Here is an 18,623-nt window from a genome sequence, read left to right as displayed (position 1 = left end):
AATTGTAAATAATATAACTTATTAAATTTAATTTATTTAATTACTTTAATTAATTTATTTTATTTAAAGTCGTTTTTTTAAAAAAGTGAACCCTAAAAATACCCCTGTACCCCAAAACCCAAACCCAGCCCTGAAACCTTAAAATACCCCTGTACTCCAAAACCCAAACCCAGCCCTGAAACCTAAAAATACCCCTGTACCCCAAAACCCAGCCCTGAAACCTAAAAATACCCCTGTACCCCAAAACCCAAACCCAGCCCTAAAACCTAAAAATACCCCTGTACCCCAAAACCCAAACCCAGCCCTAAAACCTAAAAATACCCCTGTACCCCAAAACCCAAACCCAGCCCTAAAACCTAAAAATACCCCTGTACCCCCAAACCCAAACCCAGCCCTAAAACCTAAAAATACCCCAACACACCAAAACCCAAACCCAGCCCTAAAACCTAAAAATATACCCTGTACCCCAAAACCCAAACCCAGCTCTAAAACCTAAAAATACCCCTGTACCCCAAAACCCAAACCCAGCCCTGAAACCTAAAAATACCCCTGTACCCCAAAACCCAAACCCAGCCCTAAAACATAAAAATACCCCTGTACCCCAAAACCCAAACCCAGCCCTAAAACCTAAAAATACCCCTGTACCCCAAAACCCAAACCCAGCCCTAAAACCTAAAAATACCCCTGTACCCCAAAACCCAAACCCAGCCCTAAAACCTAAAAATACCCCTGTACCCCAAAACCCAAATCCAACCCTAAAACCTAAAAATACCCCAACACACCAAAACATATACCTCAGTACCCCAAAACATATACTCCTATACTCATACTTATTTTTAAAATTACTTAAATAAATATATTTAATTTATAATATTAAAAACATAAATAAATATAATTATGTAAATTAAATATTAATTAAATTACTTAAATAATATTAAATAAAATAAAAAAAATTATACACTCACCTATACTTACGTTGTAATGGCATGCGTAGTAATAGCATCTGCTATGTAATGTCATGCGTTGTAAAGGCATGCGATGTAATGGATCCAGCGTTGTAAAAGTTGCGTTGTAATAGAAGTCCGTTGTAATAGTTGCGTTGTAACGGTGCGATACCCAACAATTCACATTAAAAGTGCCAGTTATTTTACGGGTGAAATGCCGAATCCTGGAAGCATTAATGAAGATTCCCACACTGTCCAAGTTAACGAGAAAACATTTAAGGAGTTCATTTACTGCTTATTTCTGATGGTTTGTAAGTGGTGAGGGCATATAGAAGATAGAAACTTCCGCACCTTAATGCGTAGGCACTGAGAGTTGATGCAGTTTTGCGATGTGGAGTGAATGGGAAAAGTAGGTGAAGAAAATCGGAGAGTGGAACAAATGGAAAACCAATAAATAAGCAGAAGAAAGCTGTGCAAGTATGTGCGAGAGGAAGCCCAGAAAGGATAGGATGCGAGTGAGAAAAAATGAGAGCGGTAGGAAAAAAAATCTATTTATTTATGGGAAAGGAGTGATTATCAGAAAAGGCACAGCACGAGATAACACACGGGTGCTCAAAATAAACTGTTTATGGAGAGATAATACGCTGCTGTCTGCAGCATCTGGATTAGGAATGTTTACTGCTGCCTGGAACTCTCTCGCAGCATTCAGCTGCTGATAACGCCCGGAAGCTTACCGCTGTCATTGATGTGAAGATTAGTACAGGTATTTGCACAGTACTTGTTATCTTTACATCACTGTGGTCTTCACATGGAAAGGCGGGGAAAATAGACTTTTACTAGGAATGTTAGTTTTCATTCTCTCTTATAGACATACAGGTGGACTGCTCTGGAAGTCTGCCTCTAGGAAGGAGTGGTGTGTGTGTGGGGGGGGAGGGAGGGGGGGTTAAAGAAAGTACAAGCATACTGATAAAAGGACACGCAGAAGAAAAGTCAACCTGAATGTTAAGCACATTCCCAGCATACCTCAGACTTCACTTGTGATCTGTTGCAGCATACCGTTATGCCTCTTCAAGGCCGTGTTCCATGGAGCCCTGTCATGTCGTGTGAGATCCTGGTAGGGGTGAAAAGCACCGCACATCAGTCCAATGCATGACAGAACGTAAAGCAAGCCATGGCAGTTTCGATGGCTGAGATGTATTGGTGCACGCACACACGTGTGTTCTTAACCCCATCGCTGCGGGGCTAATTCCCCCGCAGCGCGGGGGGGGGCGAACGCAGTGCTGATGACGAGCTCGGCTCGTCATGCAGCACTGTGGCCGTGTGCTGATGACGAGCTGAGCTTGTCATGGCCACGCCCGCTCAATGGAACACCTAGCACAGCGTTCCGGGGAGGCCATGACCAGCTGAGCTCGTCACCAGCACACGGCCACCGTGCTGCATGACGAGCTGAGCTCGTCGTCAGCATGCTAGGGGTTAAACTGTGACAAACGGTGAGATGAGTCATCTGCAGTTACCAACCGGTGTTGCTATTTTTGCTTCCATTCAGTATGTGAATTTAGTGCAAGTGAGAAACAATTGGCATTTTCAGAGACTCGTATCTACAAATGTCAGGGAATTATGCAACTTGGTAGCGTCTCTATCTCACTGGTCAGGGGACACCTCTTTAATGTGAGTGGCTAGGGAGGAGGCACAGTTGAGCTGGACAGCAAAAGAAGGGTGTGGCGTAGTTTCCTCCCTGTGATGTATTCCTAAGGGAGTGATTTCCCATTCTAGATATCTTTCCTATGCAAATCAAAGGGTGATATTTATTTTGGTAGTGTTGGCTAGCCTCGCCTGATTGGTGCAACTGCCCCATACTGGAAGCTAGCCAGTGTGCCCTTGGCTTTCAATCGAAGGTGTCTAAAATAGCCTGAATGAGGAGAAGGCACCAAAAAAAGACACAGCCCAGCCAGGGCACACTAAAGTCAAAAGTACCAGAACTGTGGGATGATTAATCCCTTTGTTGAAAAAGAAAGAGAAGGAGGACTGGGAACGACTTTCGGCTTCCGATCCTGACATGCACTGCCCGTCAGATCTATCCGTTTTATGGCCTCACATAAAAGTGTAACATTAATCCTGTCACGCGTGTTGTGCATGTATGGAGGTTAAAACGGTTTGGGTGAACAGGTGGCACAATGTTCAGAATTAAGGATAGAAAGTGTGCAGATTTATTGGCAACAAGTCACTATTACGCCATTTCGATTCTACAGGAAGAAGAGTGATGCACACGGTGGGGTGAATGAATGACATTTACAGGTTGGATTAAGGCGTACTATGCTGGAGAATGGTCTGTTAGGATTTATAGCGAAAACCAAAGGTCATGGAAGGGCAAGTAAGCATTGTTGGGGCTCGGCAAAGTAGGCCTTTGCCACTGGATTTTTAAAAATATTTTAAATGGCTTTGTTACAAACTGAACCCTGGAGTGGCGATGAAAATAACACTGTGAAAGCTGACTCTTCGCCCTTGCTAGTTTGCACATTGCTCATTTGGAGGGGGTCGGGAAGCCTGCACATTTGACTGGCATGCAGCCGCAGTACCTTGACACTGCTCCGTAGCTTGCGATGGCACTGGCAAGTTTATAGACGCTCTCACAAAGATCATGGAAGGGGAAGTAAGCATTGTTAATGCTTAAGAGTGCATGCCATGTTAGTGCTCCGCAAAGCAGGCCTTTGCCACGTAATTTTTTAAAAATATTTGAAATGGCTTTGTTACCAACTGAACCCTGGAGTTGCGATGACTGTGCAAGTTGAGTTTTCGCCCTTGCTAGTTTGCGGACTGCTCATTTGGAGGGGGTCGGGAAGCCAGCACATTTGACTGGCATGACGCTGCAGTGGCTTGACACTACTCCGGAACTTGCTATGGTGAGTAATCAAGGAGGGCAAGGCTTGTAGTATTAGCCCGGGCGTCAGGCATGAGACGTGCCAGTGTTGAAATCTTCATTATCAACGCTCCTCTTTCAGCCCGGCGTAGGGGGGTGAGAAAACAAAGAAACAATTAACAGCGTGGCGCTCATGACGAGCGCCCTGCTGAATATGTATAATTAACAGCGCCACCTGAGTGATCACATAAGTCAATGGAGTGACCCAAGGGTTTATATCAAAAATATATTCACTTTATTTTTGATTATGCAATTTAGATTTTTCTGTGCTGTGGTTTAGAGTACGTAGCCACACACTATGCTGTAGGTGTATGTAGACTAGCATTTAGTTTACATGTTATGTTAGTCTGTATGTTGCCAGTTTTGATATTTTTTCCGTGTATAGAAAAATCTAAATTGCATAATCAAAAATAAAGTGAATATATTTTTGATATAAACCCTTGGGTCACTCCATTGACTTATGTGATCACTCAGGTGGCACTGATAAACATAAAGTGGTTGTTTTGAATGATTCCTACCTGGACATTTAGCTTATCTATCTGATATTACCCAGTCCCGGTGGGATTATTGGGTGGCTCTAATCTATATATAATTAACAGCGCAGCACTCCTGACGAGCTCCGTGCTCATTATGTATGGAAGTATGTAAAAGAAAGTTTCCCTCAAACACACATACAACACAAAATCGGATGAAAACAGTAATTAGGCACTGCTGCTTCCGGACTACAGAAGTCAGTATCCGATCAACAACCAGTAAACAGCCATCTTACAGGAGCTATGCCAACATTAAACAAATGGCAAGCGGCAGGAGAAATTACTGGCAATAGGCGGAGTTGCAGGTAACATACAGATTACTTGATGCCTCGGAGTGGCAGCGCATTCGCTGCCATTTGCGAGACCTAAAAAGGACTTAAGTGATAAACCCAACAAATGATAAAGTACATAAATATGAATAAGACACTTTAACTCATAGCGAACTTCCATTGAAATAATTTGCATATTTGATGCTCATTCATAAAACTGCACTCAATTTTAATATTTGTGGATTGATGAGTCTAGTCGTATTCTTATATTTAATAAGGTGTTTAATGCTTGTTTTTTATTTTGCCGTTTTTTTAAATTAATTTTTTTTACCCTACTGCATTGTTTGTAAAAGAAGTATTTCCTGATTGCAACAAAATATAAAATCATGAAATAGAATGGTAAAACATGTCTTCCATTCACAGAAAATTTATACAATCCTGTAGTATCGCACTGGAGCTAAATGAACGGATCATCAAGGAGGATCAAGTGGAGTATCAAGAAGGGTTGAAATCAAACTTTAGAGACATGGTGAAAGAGCTTTCCGACATCATCCATGAGCAGGCAAGTAAACGAGGCACAGATTACAGCTGCCCAGAGTAAATATACAGTGCGAGATGTTCTGTAAAATTATACACAATTTATGTACATTATGTCTTCCCTTCAGAAGCAGGCACTGCGGGAACTGAATAGCTTCATCTGGCAGTAGTCATATAGTAGTTATTACTATTTCAGTATTGCTTTGTATCAACCAAGCTAGCCTTAGTTCAGTTGTAATTTGAGTTGGTAGATAGAAAGGAAATGTATTACATGCGGCAGTCAAAATTTGTAAATACCACTCTTTACATCCAGATATTGTGCTGCCTCGTGCCACTATGACAATATTGCTTTATAAAACAATAAGCATTGGCACCGCTGCTATATTTATGGAATATTTGTGTTCTTTGGCACTTTTTATAATAAAAAGTTAGGTTCATAATCCCTTTGGGCTTTTTGCTGAATAGTTCCAAAATAACAAGGAAAAGAACATACTAGTCAAGGAGAGGGCCTGATGGGATAAGTTGTTTACTTCAGCACAGTCACTACGATCTGGTATTTTTGTGCATTGAATGGTGCAGTGGTACATCAAACAAAATAGTGATGAAAAGAAAGTCACACTATCACCAAAAATGTAGTTCTTTTTGAACTTGCATACATTTAACCATAATGTACGTTAATGTCCATTTAAAATACAGATTTGATGAATTATGTTCGAATGATGTTCAAAAATGACTTAAACGCAGATGTTTATATGATAATAAATGGCAGTACTTATAATTATATATTTCCCAGATGTCTTATACTTAGTGTGTATCTGGTATTTTACTGAAGGATCCATCCATAAGATTCACAGATGTATTCAAAGGGATAAAGCATCAAAAGTCGAACATTGTTTCGCCCTCATAATCATATGCATACCAACTCCTTCAGCACTAGCAGATTGCAACAAAGGGAACTGATCCTTGTATGACTACATGGCTCACTAAAACCTTTGCTGTAAAGGGATTTAAAGTAAGAAAACATCAGAGCAAGTCCCTTTATTACGTTATGTTAAAACTATTTGTAGAGCGCACGGCTGCCCCAGCAACGGGGCGTCCCAGCACTAGCCTTAGAAAGGTCAGCAAAAGAAGGACAGAGACATTAGGTAGAGAATAGCCAGGTCTTCAAAGCTTTTCTAAAAGTCCAGTAAGTCCGAATGCTCCTGATGGACAGCAGTAGTGCATTCCAGAGGGCAGGGGCCGTGGAACAGAAAGAGTGCCCTCTGTCTCGCACTCTTTTTATGCGGAGACAGAGGCCAGATGCAGATAGGCTGCGCATGGGGCTCACACAGGAGCATACGAATCGAGCAAATTAGAAAGAATATGAGGCCCCTGAAAGTTCAGGATTTTATGAGCCATACATAGGGCCTTAAAATTGATTCTCTTGTCCACAGGTACCCAAAGCAGCCTGGAAACTGGGTAATACTTAGGGATGGCAAATAGTATCCATGCTGCAGCATTTTCTGAAATATATAGTCTTTCAATTCCTGTCTTGTTGGATCCTAGATACAGCACTTTGCAGTAGTCAAGGCTAGAGAGTATAGTTGAGTGGATAATAACCTGGTGAGTCTGGGGATCAAAGAATCCCAGGATGGGTTTTATCCTTCGTAGAAATCCAAAACATACAACTACCACTGCTTTTGTCTGTGCTTCAAAAGTGAGAGCGCTGTTGATCCAGATGCCCACATTTATTACAACTCCTTTTGGCTGGGGGTAGGAGCCTAAAGGAGAGGGACACCAATAGTCAACCCATAGTTGTGTATCTCGCCCTAGGAGAAGAATTTCTGATTTGGCTGAATTTAATTGTAGGCAACTAGCCATCATACACTCAGCGATAGCCACCATGTCATCTTGGAATTTAGCCAAATTCTGGGTAGTCTCGTTGACAAAGGAAATCACGAGCTGCATAATATATCAGCCTGATTCCCAAAGCTTTAGCAACCTTGGCTAGTGTTTGGATATAGATATTAAAAAGTACAGGGCTTAGTGTAGAGCCCTGCGGAACCCCATGTCTCAGAGTGTGAACTTGGGAGATATAGGAGAGAGAGACAACCTGGAAGGATCTTTCAGATAGGAAAGAAGTAACAAGGTTAGTGCTGTTCCACAAATCCCTATGTCCTGTAAGCATCGCAGCAAAACACTATGCGATACAGTGACAAATGCGACGCTTAAATCGTGCAAAATCAGAGCAGCGGAACTTTGATCTAAGGAACTCTGCAGATGCTCGTTCACAGCCAGCAGCGCCGACTCAGTACTATGTTATTGCTCAAAGTGGTCTAAAGCCCTTTTGGAAAGGGTCCAAAATAGGGTTGGAATCTTAAAAAATGGTTAGAGTATCATTGATGTGAGACTCAGTGACTTTAGCGAGATAGGGTAGGAGAGAAATGGGACAGAAGTTTTCAGGTTTGGAGACATCCAGCGCAGGTTTTTTCAAAAGATGGATAGCTTTTGCATGTTTCCATGTCATAGGTACTGACGTCAATGAGAGAGAGAGATTTATTAATATAAGACACACTGAGAGGATACAGTCCTGACACTTAAGGAACCCTTCTGGCTTAAGGAGTCGGAAGTAGAGCCAGATTTGACTGAATTGCACAAAATATAAAGCTCCCTAAGAGACAGCAGGGGAAAAGATGGTTTTATAAGACCCCTCAAGAAGGAGAAAATAGTTTTAGTGGGGTTGCTACTGGTTTTTATTTCCTTAGCTTAGTGGATGGGGCAATTCATGGAAAAAGTTTACAGCGAACGCTCACGAACAACAGAATGCAAACAGCTCACCTGTTGTTCATCACCAGGACTCCTACCTCCCAGCATTTCTCTGCATTCCTTTGCACTGCAGTCTTTCCGGAGCAAGTGACAAGCGCGGCGAGGCTTTTAGCTCTGAAAGTGGCACGTCGTGTGAACGTCACTGCGGCATTATTTTTCGCCGCGAGGGATGGCCAAACATTACACCCAGGGCCGTCATTGGTAGCGCTTTCGCGCGCTACAAGATTGACGGCCCTGGGACGTCACGGGACCCACAAACACACTACGTCGCGCACCGCTGGTGGTGCGTGCACTGTTCTCTGGCAGCCTTTACACGCAGGTGTGTTTGCCTTGCACTTCAGAAGGGTGCTAACCGGCACTGGCGTCCCATTACGGCGGCTTTTATAATTTATTTGGGGACACTGACACTACTGTAATGACTGACAGTGGTGTCAGTGTGTGTCCCGACCCAAAATAAATTATAAAGGCCGCCGCCACAGGCCACAAGTGCTGCGCGGCTGCTGCCCACAAGCTAGTGCCGCTTGGGGTGGACGGCCCCCCCCTCCAACCTCTCCCCCCCTAGCTACGCCACTGGTATCCATGAGTTATGTATGTACTCAGAGGCAATGGAAAAAACACATAGAACAACCCACTACTCATTCCTCCCTTATAAGTGGAAATATATAAAATGTCACAGAGGGATGCCTTTAGAATAAGCAGTGGAGTCAATGGTGATACATTTACGTTAATCCCTTGTTGATGTTTGTATACATCAATTTTCACAATAGAAGTGAAAATTACAGAATAATAGAGAGGAATCAACCTGAAGCTACTTCCTATGCACGATGTGGTCTGTAGCATCCCAACACTGGTGAGGCGTATTAAATGTGAAGAACAGTGCAAACTTCTTCCATTGTGAATAAATGTAAAGTAGTGACTGCTGCTGTAACATACTCTAATGCAATGTCGTAGCTAGAGCTTCTGCCCCCCCCCCCCCCAGCTACACCACTGCTCTAATGTAATGTATCATTTGATGTGCAGCCTCTGTGCTGCATCTTTCCCGCTGACAGGCATTTTGCTGCCTTCACTGCACCACATGATAAATGGCGTGGCTGATGCAGGTGGCAAAATGGCCATAGGCAGAGTGGGAAGAGGAGGAAAAGGCATCGGGGCCTCCCCTGTAAATAGAAAATAACACAGGGTCATCACCGCAAGACAAACATCTGCTCCTAGAGTGCATTGATGTTTGATACACTGTGAAATATCTGCAAATCATATCATCTTAATGGAAGATACTTTAGTAACTGTAATGCTCAAAGGGGCACCCCAGACCTTTGTTGTATCTGGCATATAAAACAACTATGCATGTACAAAATAAACAGAGGTTAATAATATTAAACATGTTTAACAAAAATAATAAAAACCTGCACATCAAAAACAGGAATGAGAATGTTTGACAATCTTCATGTAAGAGGGTAAAAGAAGCCGTCTGAAATGCACAGCCATTATAGCAAATATATGAAGGTTGATGATGGGAAGGTGAACGTTTGTAAAGTAAGAGAAACACTATCAACCTTGAAAATAAGGATGGCTGCATAGCAAAAACTGGCAAGATTAAGTGATGCTTATAATGAACATATGGAAGGTACTGTTTCTACTGTAAATGCAACGGAAGCTTTGGACAGAGAGTGGGAGGTCAATATATATGCAGCATTCAGCCCTCGCTTACAAGCAACAGGTCCCATGCGCCGTTATATAAATGTCTTGAATATAACATGAGGCGTTTAAATGTTTTGCTTAAACCATCAGACATAATGTTAGGTTTATCCTTTTCTGACTTTAGTTTTACTTCCCCTTGCCCAGGAAAGGTAGGACAGGGATCCAGAATGTTACTTGTATTGCTTTGCATTCCCAGATAATAGAAAATACCGACCTCCCACACAGAGGCTCAATCACAACGAAGCAATAAAAACAACTCAACATCACCTGGAAAGGGATTTCACTGTATAAAATGAAACACATCAAAGAATAAGGCATGGTGTTTTATTTATGCAATGCTCTCTAACAGATAGGCTTTCCCAGATGTCAAATGTACAACATTCAAATGTATCTAGAGATATATGTATATATGCAAGCAAAAATAACACACTTTGCAAATGCAACTGTTAAATGCATTGATAATAATATGAAATGAAACACAAGCAGCTAATAATAATAAAAGGAAACACAAGCAGATAATGCTGGAATGAATCACAAGCAGATTATGCTGGACGTCTTGCACGAAATCAGAAAGATATGTACACTAAATACATCAGATGTTATAACCACTGCAGACTTGGATGTGCATACAGACTATCACACATCACAAAGTCAAAACTCAAAGAAAACACCCCCAATGTTTATAGCCACTCGTCACTGTCGTGTCCACCCAGTGGGCACCTTGTAGCACAAACGATCACAGGACACAGGTTGGTGCACTCACAATGCTTTATTCTTTTCTATGCGCAGCTGGCTGTATACACGTCTACCCTCTTCGTCGTCCTGGTCAGATCTGTCCTCTTCCTGTCCCCTGACCGGATGTGGTGTCCGGTGACCTGGTCACCTCCCTCACGACCCACAGGGTCCTAGTGTCTGCTGTCCCTACTGTCCTGTCGCCCTGTCCGTCATTTGTTTGTCAGGTCATGACATCTCCCCCCTTGTTGCAAACAACAGTTCGTGGTACAGTTCTACTAATCATTCCGTGTCACCACCATTTACATCATTAACTCGCCGTTGCAGTGAGAGAGAGAGAGAGAGAGAGAGAGGAGAGAGGAGAGAGAGAGATTGTCAGTCTTGTTGACCCTTCTCCCCAGTCTCTGTTTCCTACTTCTTTCTACGTAGTCTCTTTGTCCCTTTGCATCCCTTCCTTGGTCGTCGTTTTCTGCCGTCATCTTTCTTTCTGCTCTTCAGTTGTTCTCCGTCTGTTCTCAGTTTGCCAGTCGCTCTTTCTCTTTGTCGTTGCTCTCTCCTCTTAGTCTTCTTTCTGTTCTTCCGTTGTCCTCCTTCTGCTCTCTTTTTGCCGGCCTCTCGTCGCCTTGATCGTTGTTCTCTGCCCTCCGTTTTGTTTCTTGCTCCTTTCTTTCTACAGCCATCCTTTGTTGTATTTGTTCTCTCCATTATTCTTTTTGTTCTCTTCCTCTTTCTTTGTTCCCTGAGTCTTCTCTTTGCTTGCTCTCAGCATAGCTGTTGTCTTTTTTATATGTCATTGTTATAAGGCCCATCGTTTGGGCAGTGCTGCTGCTCATCAGGCATGGCCCTGGGACATCGCCTTGTAGAACATGAATATCCTCCTTATTTATTTTGTCATTGTATCTCAGTTCCTCTGTGAACTTCCCCAAGTTAGTTACTTCTTTCCTTGCCCCCCAAGTAAAAATCTTTACCTTGGACGCTCTCAGGGTCGGCTTTACTTCCATTCTCTCATACTCCGTTGCACACATGACATTGCAGGTTGCACCACTGTCCAGTACAAAGTCTGTTTCATGCACTCCTACTCTTATCTTTGCATGGTCTGTCTTTCCTCGGGTGCTTCTGTCTGCTGGCTGTGTTGTTTCTCCTGCTTCTTCTTCCTCGCATTGCTCGGTGTGCACCTCCGACATGTGATATAGTCTTTCTACTTTCTCTACTTCCTCTTCTTCACCTGACTTTCGTGATGAACTCCTCCTTTCGTTGTCAACATACCTGACATGTCTTGTCGTCGATTCCTGTTGTCTTCCTGTTCTCCCATTGTCGTCTCTTAATGGGGCACCTTGGCACATACTGGCGTAGGGATTTCTTCCACCACATCTTCTGCACGTCTGGCCAAATGCTGGGCATTGACCTCTGTGTGGAAATTCCATTCCGCACTTGTAGCATGCTCTTTCAGGTCGTCTCCTCTCTTTTTGTTCTCTCCAGTCATTCTTCCGTTGGTCTGTGCGATATCTGTTTGTCGTAAAGTGCGTGTTTTCTGTTTCAACGCTCTTCCCTCTTTCCATTTCCTTGGCATGTTCCGTTGCTCTCGCCTCTGCTCTCGCTAGTGACAGGATGTTCTCCAATGAGGTTGGTTCCTTAAGTATTCTTGCTCTGAATCCTGTGTCGCGACAGCCTTCTATGATCCGTAGCCTTATGGCTTGCTCGTTATCAAATTTGTCAAACTCACAATGTGTCACCAATTTTCTCAGCCGTGTCGCGAAGTCGTCTAGTGTTTCATCGACTCGTTGACATGCAATGGTAAAAGTATATCGTTCGAAGTCAATGTTTCGTTGTGGGTCGAATTTGGCTGTTAGGCATTTCTTTAGTTGGTCATATGTTTTTGTTTCTTCGGTAGGCAGTGTCACCAGGAGTTCTTCAACGTCATCTCCTGCTAGTTTCAACAGTAATCCTAGTTTCTTTCCCTCTGCTACATCTGTATCTTCTGCATATCTTTCAAACCGTCTGATCCACTTCTCCCACCTTATTCCTGTTTGTGGCTCCGATAAGTTGAATGGTAGTGGTCTCCTGTATTGTGCACTGGGCTTTGGATCTGCCATTTTTCTTCCTTTTATCTCCTCTTCCCTCTTTTTTTCCTTTTTCTTCTTCTTCTTCTGTTCTTTTACTTTGTTTTCTTTACCCTTTTGTCTCTTTAATTCTCCTTTTTTCCTTTTCTTCTTCTTCTGTTTTATTTTCTTTTAATCTTTGTCTAGTTTTCTTTCTTTTGTGTCTCTGTTATTTCTTGTTTCCTTCTTCTTATTCTGTTCTTTTGTTTTTGTTTTTGGCCTTCTCTGGGCTTTCCTTGTCCTTTTCTTTAGGTTCTTTTGCCTCTTTTCTTCCTTGCCTGGCTCTAAAATGGCCGCTCTGTTTATTCCTATGGCTGTTTTCCGATTGTCCTTTTCTTAAGATGGCCGCCGCTCTTCTCGCGAGATTTCGCGATAGAAATCTCGCTCGCCTGACTCAAAGATGGCCGCTTCCCCGATCTCGCCCCTGATTGGCCCAGCCGCCTGACCCCAAAATGGCCGCCGAGACTCTCGCGAGAGCTCGCGCCTCTGTTTTGAGATCGCACGCGTTCCTTCGCGCTTACCACGATATTTGCCGGTGACTCCTTAGAGGCGGTCGGGTGGGCTCCGATGTCGCTTCTTTTCTCCCTGTTTATCCTGCTCATCCAGGGTGGGCTCCTGGTTTTTCAGACGGCGGGTCGATGGCGTCGAGATGCGCGTCGGCTCGTTTCTCACCCTTCGTCGCCAGTTGTCGTGTCCACCCAGTGGGCACCTTGTAGCACAAACGATCACAGGACACAGGTTGGTGCACTCACAATGCTTTATTCTTTTCTATGCGCAGCTGGCTGTATACACGTCTACCCTCTTCGTCGTCCTCGTCAGATCTGTCCTCTTCCTGTCCCCTGACCGGATGTGGTGTCCGGTGACCTAGTCACCTCCCTCATGACCCACAGGGTCCTAGTGTCTGCTGTCCCTACTGTCCTGTCGCCCTGTCCGTCATTTGTTTGTCAGGTCATGACAGTCACCAGACATCAAAGAATGGATGCATCAACTAACGGCTCTCAACTGCACTCCAAACATCATTGATTCCACAAGTTCTCTCGCAATAATGCTAGATAAGCGTCTGAACATGCAAAAGCACATAAGTGCTCTCACCAAAGGAGCGAACTTCCAATTGAGCATCCTAAGGAAAATAAAAACGTTCCTACCCCACATTGACTTCAAGACTGTGGTGCAAGCCCGAGTGATCTCTAAACTGGATTATGGAAGTTCAACCCTCTGCAGCCTTCCCAGATCGAAGTAGGCACCATGTAGGGCCTCTGTCAACTCCACTGCAAGGCTCATAACAGCTAAAAGTGTAATCATCACATCAGGCTTGAGTTGAAGTCAATAAATTGGCTCCAGTATGAAGCAAGGATACATCTAAAAATTGCATGCATGACTTACAAAGCTTTATATTTCAACACCCCAATATATATGGGACAAAAACTTGAGCTCTCTGGGAATTCCAGATCCTGTAGGGGCTCTAGCACTTTACTGCTCCAGTCACAGAAATTCCATAAAAAGAAAATCTACAATCGAGAACTCTAGGGTAGTGCGCCAATAATGTGGAATTCCCTGCCTCCTGAAATAAGACTGAATAATTCCACGGCTTCCTTCAAAATGGAAGTTAGAGCGATACTGCTGAAGAAATTTCAGGGCTAGATCCCCAGCCTCCTGTCACCATAGGACTTGCATGTTTATGCTTATCTATATTTAACTGTTATGATTGTTTCTTGTCTGGTTGGTCTATTCTTACCACTACCTGTACCTTTGGAACTGCCAATCTGTAAAGCGTTCTGATACCCCCTGTGGTCATGTTCATGTTATATAAAACTTTTCAAATAAATAAATAAAATCCATCCCACTCAAACAATATAAAGGCAGTCTGGCTAGTGCTGTACTGATGGACTATGCAATTCCCTTATTTTGGGGGAGGAGTACATCACAACCGACTGCATGGCAAAGGCTATGACCAGATGAACGATTCATCCATAAAATATGTCGGCAAGACAGTTGGGCGCTGAGACTGCACCGCAGAGGGAGCGGTGCTATTTCAAATCAAAGTTTAACAGAAAAACATTAAAGCTTAATAAAATCCTTCCTGCTCAAACATAATTAAAAGAACAGAAAAATAAACCATCAAGTGAAATCGATGGAGAAAACGAGCAATGAGGTGAAAGTACAGATGAGCAAAATGCAGACAAAAAAATATTTGCATTGCATCATGTGTATAAATCAGCCCATAGGAATTGTTACATAAGACAATGGGGATTACACAGTGTACGAATCGAATGTCATCCATACTAGTAGGCAGTATATATTAAGAGTGTTTGGTCTGTTGAAGCACAAACTCAGGATTTAAAATGTACTACAGTGGTTGGAGTTGGCTTTACTAGTACAAATGCATATATACCCAATGACCTTTTTTTAACAATATTAGGATAATGAAAGACTGGGGAAAAATTTAACTTTCTGATCTATATCATGCAGTTTGCATGCTACTCTTTCATGACATTTGAATGGGCCACTGTGCTTTATTAGGATTATAACTTATAAACTTCAAGTAACAAAAGAATCTCTATGAGAAACGCATTAACCTACTGAGCTATCCACATTAAATATAGTTCAATGATCTGCATGGTACACGTTCTTTGAAGCAGGCATATTAACCCTCAGTGCTACTTTATGATGGGTTAAAACTGCTACTACACAAAACTCCTTCTCTCTCCAGCTGGAATATTAATCACCAGAGTTATTTTGTTATTTTTTTTATTGCCTGAAAACTACTAGGCAATTAAAGAACTTTGCAGCATTTGCTTTTAAACCCATAATTTAGTTCTATACACTGTGCACCCTGAACTCAGCACCAGGTGTGACTGCACTAGTTGCACCACTCTAAAATCAGCCCTGTTCAGATGTGATCATTAGAATTCAAAATGTGACTATGAGTTTATTCATAGTTGTAGCTACTAAAAGTGAGAAGTGTGCTCAATATGTAATCAAGTGGGAGTAAATAGGGTCTCTGTTGAACACCCTTCTGCTGCAGTGACTAAGTCAGTATGTTTATTTCTACACTGTGAGCATGATATTGTCTCCTTTTTCTCTTTTGTGTCACCAATTATGTAGACCTTACCTCACATAATTCATTAAGTGCAACTCATTGCGTCCATCATTTAAATTACATGGTGTCCGAACATGTAAGCAGGCAGTCAAATTGTGCTTTAATCCCACCATAAAAAAATTAAATTTTCGGGTCACAAAATTATTTGAACTAGTAGCGAAAAGACAGAAAAACATATTGACCGTGGATTAATAAAAATAAATAAATAAAGCCGGACTGAAAATCATTGACACGTGCCCTGGAGCTATGAACCTTTAATTTTTTTACCCGCCCAGGTTCTGAGGGTTACAGGGTCACCCCATTTCACTTAATGGCCTTTAATTTTAAAGACGGCCAAAAATTGACATTTAAGCAAATGTAAAAAATTTTTAGAAAGCTGCATGAAATGAATTTTACGTTCATTTTTTAGTAATGTTCTATCTGTTTTGTAAAGGTTTTAATTAACCATGTACAAATAAAATTATTTACCATTTACCATTCATGAACAAAAACAAAATTTATAATTTTCTTATCGTTATAAATGTCTTCTAGAAGAAAGCAGAAAAGCCAGTTCAATTTGAAAGAGGTTCTAACTAACGAAACAGAAGATTATTGGCCAGGTCTTATTTAGGTGGACTAGACTTTGTGCTACTTGGAAGGCCCACATTTCAATAACTAACTCCATGGCCTATGCTATTCTGCCATTTTTTGAACTATGGAATTATCCATTATGGTAGAAAGAAAAGGGTCTTTTAGCTATTGGATATCACCCAAAGCCTTGGCTAGGTAATATTTCTCAAAGGTGGGAAGCAACCACCCTTAGCAGACCTCATGAAACTTCTTTGTGCCAACCAGAATTTTTTTACCAGCCCAGACAAACTTAGTGATTAACAAGTTTAATTTATTCAAATGATTTGGCCAGGAAACAAGGAATGACCTGAAGTGGGAGTTGCTCTACCTTATGTGATTAACAGAAAAAGAGCTTTAAGTAGTACAACTCTGAGGGGGCTAGGGCTCTACCCACATGTTGATTTCGCTTGAGTATGGTAATATATTGGACAGAAGGTGTGTGCTTCCACTGAAAAAAAGGGCTTGTGTTGTACTTTTTGGCATGTGGGACAGCTTATGTCAATGCAGCAGGAATGAGTTAGTTATTGTGACAAACTAATGATCAAGGTTAAGAGCCTGATATGTTTATTGTGAAAATATATGTTAAATGAAGTAAGTATCACTTATTTATTGTGGGAAGATTTGCCTTGACAAAGTTTTGAAATCCCTCTCTTGCACTGTCTGTGAAACCTTCAATTTATTAACACTCACACAGTCGAAACATTATGAAATCTCTCAAGTTCCTTTTGTTTTTATTTCCAAGTAACCGCTTCTCCTTCTGCATCAGTGTGGTGAAATAAAATATCTTTAGATCTGCCAGCCGCAAAACCCACTTTTACAAATACATGTACAAATAAAGTCTGAAAATACATGTTTGTAATGCCTCAAAGTAAATAAAAAAAATTCTACTGTCTATGTACATGACCTCTGTACAACCTTTCACAAATTCCTTTTTGGTTCTGCTGTCAGAAACCCTGTCAACATGTATCAAAAGTGGTATTGGAAGAGTATTTGCATTTTATGCTTCTTGCACAGAAAGCAAGGGAAATGCCGAATGACCGTTCGTCTTCAATGAAAGAACCCATTTGGGATCCAGCCATGAAACAATACCAGTGTCCATTGTGCAGAAATGTAATTCTACTATTGGACTTGGCCCTCTCTGCAGGTTCATTCTCAAAACTTTTGCTTTCCCCCGACTTGTTTTGTGAACCCATTTTGTTGGCATTTGGGAATCTGTGCACTCTACTACTGCTAATCAGTGCTAAAGTGCCTGTGATCTCTCCCTAAAACATGACACAATTGCTTATACCCAATTGGCAAATTTAATTTACTTATAAGTTCCTAGTAAAGGGGTACTACATGCACATGTGACTTGTAAATTAAATACTACTAGTCGGTCTGTAGAACTCATGGCCTCACCCACAGTTTCTCCTGCAGATCCTTGTCCACCTAGGGTGTTAACTAGCCATATGGAAGCGCTGAACCCAGTGGTCAATGTCTTCTTCAACAATTCTTTGGGCTTAGCAATGGTGCCTTCTCTTTAGAAACTGGAAAAGATTAAGCCTTTGCTAAAAAAAAATCGGATAATTTCCATCCCATCTCCTTATTGCAGACACTTTCAACGATGTTGGAAAAACTGGTGAATTCACAATTGCCTGAAAATCTTGAAAACACAGTACTTTTACACCACTCACAGTCACAGTTTAGGCTAAAATATAGTATGGAATAAGCGCTGCTGGAATTCACAGAGTATTTAAAGATAACATTAGGCAGTGGGATGAATGCAGCCTTCATTCTTTTAAATTTGTCAGCAGTCTTCCATACAGTTTTCCTTCCCCTTTTATTACAGATTCACGTTATATGGGCATTTGTGGTCAAACATTAAAATGGCGTCAATCTTTTCTTTTGGGACAAATATCATTCATTTGCAATTCCTCATTTTCATCAGTAAATGAAAAGCTCCATTTGATATCCTCAAGGCTCAGCACTAAGCCCTACACTCTTTAATGTTTACATGGCATCTTTACCCACTTTGATTGAGTCTTTTGGAATGTAAATAGTGTCTTATGGTGGTGATACACAACTGATTCTTTCAATAGACAGTGTTTCAGAAATTTTAGAATCAACTTTTAAAAGTTGTTTATCTCAGGTTATTAGGTGAATGAAACACAGCTATTTGAAATGTAACTCAGACAAGACAGAAAATCTGGTCTTTGGAAAGATCAATGATTTTAGCATTGGTGAGTGGGCGCTGAAGGCCTGTCTTCACCTTGTCCCACTGAATCCGTAGTTAAAAACCTTGGGGTGATATTTGACAATAAGTTGTCCTTTCGAGGGCAAATTCTCAGCACGACAGGACATGTTTTTTCTGTACTGTATATCTTGAAGGCATGTTTGTGTG

The 18,623-nt window shown here is 41.8% G+C and overlaps 1 protein-coding gene across 5 annotated transcripts in view; it reads left to right on the top strand.

Annotated features, from left to right (window-relative positions):
- The window catches only part of DOCK11 (dedicator of cytokinesis 11), a 1,133,414-nt gene that overhangs the window by 1,094,403 nt on the left and 20,388 nt on the right, over nucleotides 1-18,623 (top strand). For all 5 annotated transcript variants that reach the window (XM_086918718.1, XM_086918717.1, XM_086918722.1 and 2 more), the window contains one exon: nucleotides 5,087-5,225. In XM_086918718.1, the coding sequence (XP_086774844.1) occupies nucleotides 5,087-5,225 (139 nt within the window). The remainder of the gene's footprint in view (nucleotides 1-5,086; nucleotides 5,226-18,623) is intronic.

The sequence above is a fragment of the Lissotriton vulgaris genome, chromosome 4_1, assembly GCF_964263255.1.
Source record: "Lissotriton vulgaris chromosome 4_1, aLisVul1.2, whole genome shotgun sequence".
NCBI classification, from domain to species: domain Eukaryota; kingdom Metazoa; phylum Chordata; class Amphibia; order Caudata; family Salamandridae; genus Lissotriton; species Lissotriton vulgaris.
Note: the sequence above shows the minus strand (reverse complement) of the source record. Positions and strands in the feature narration are given on the sequence as shown.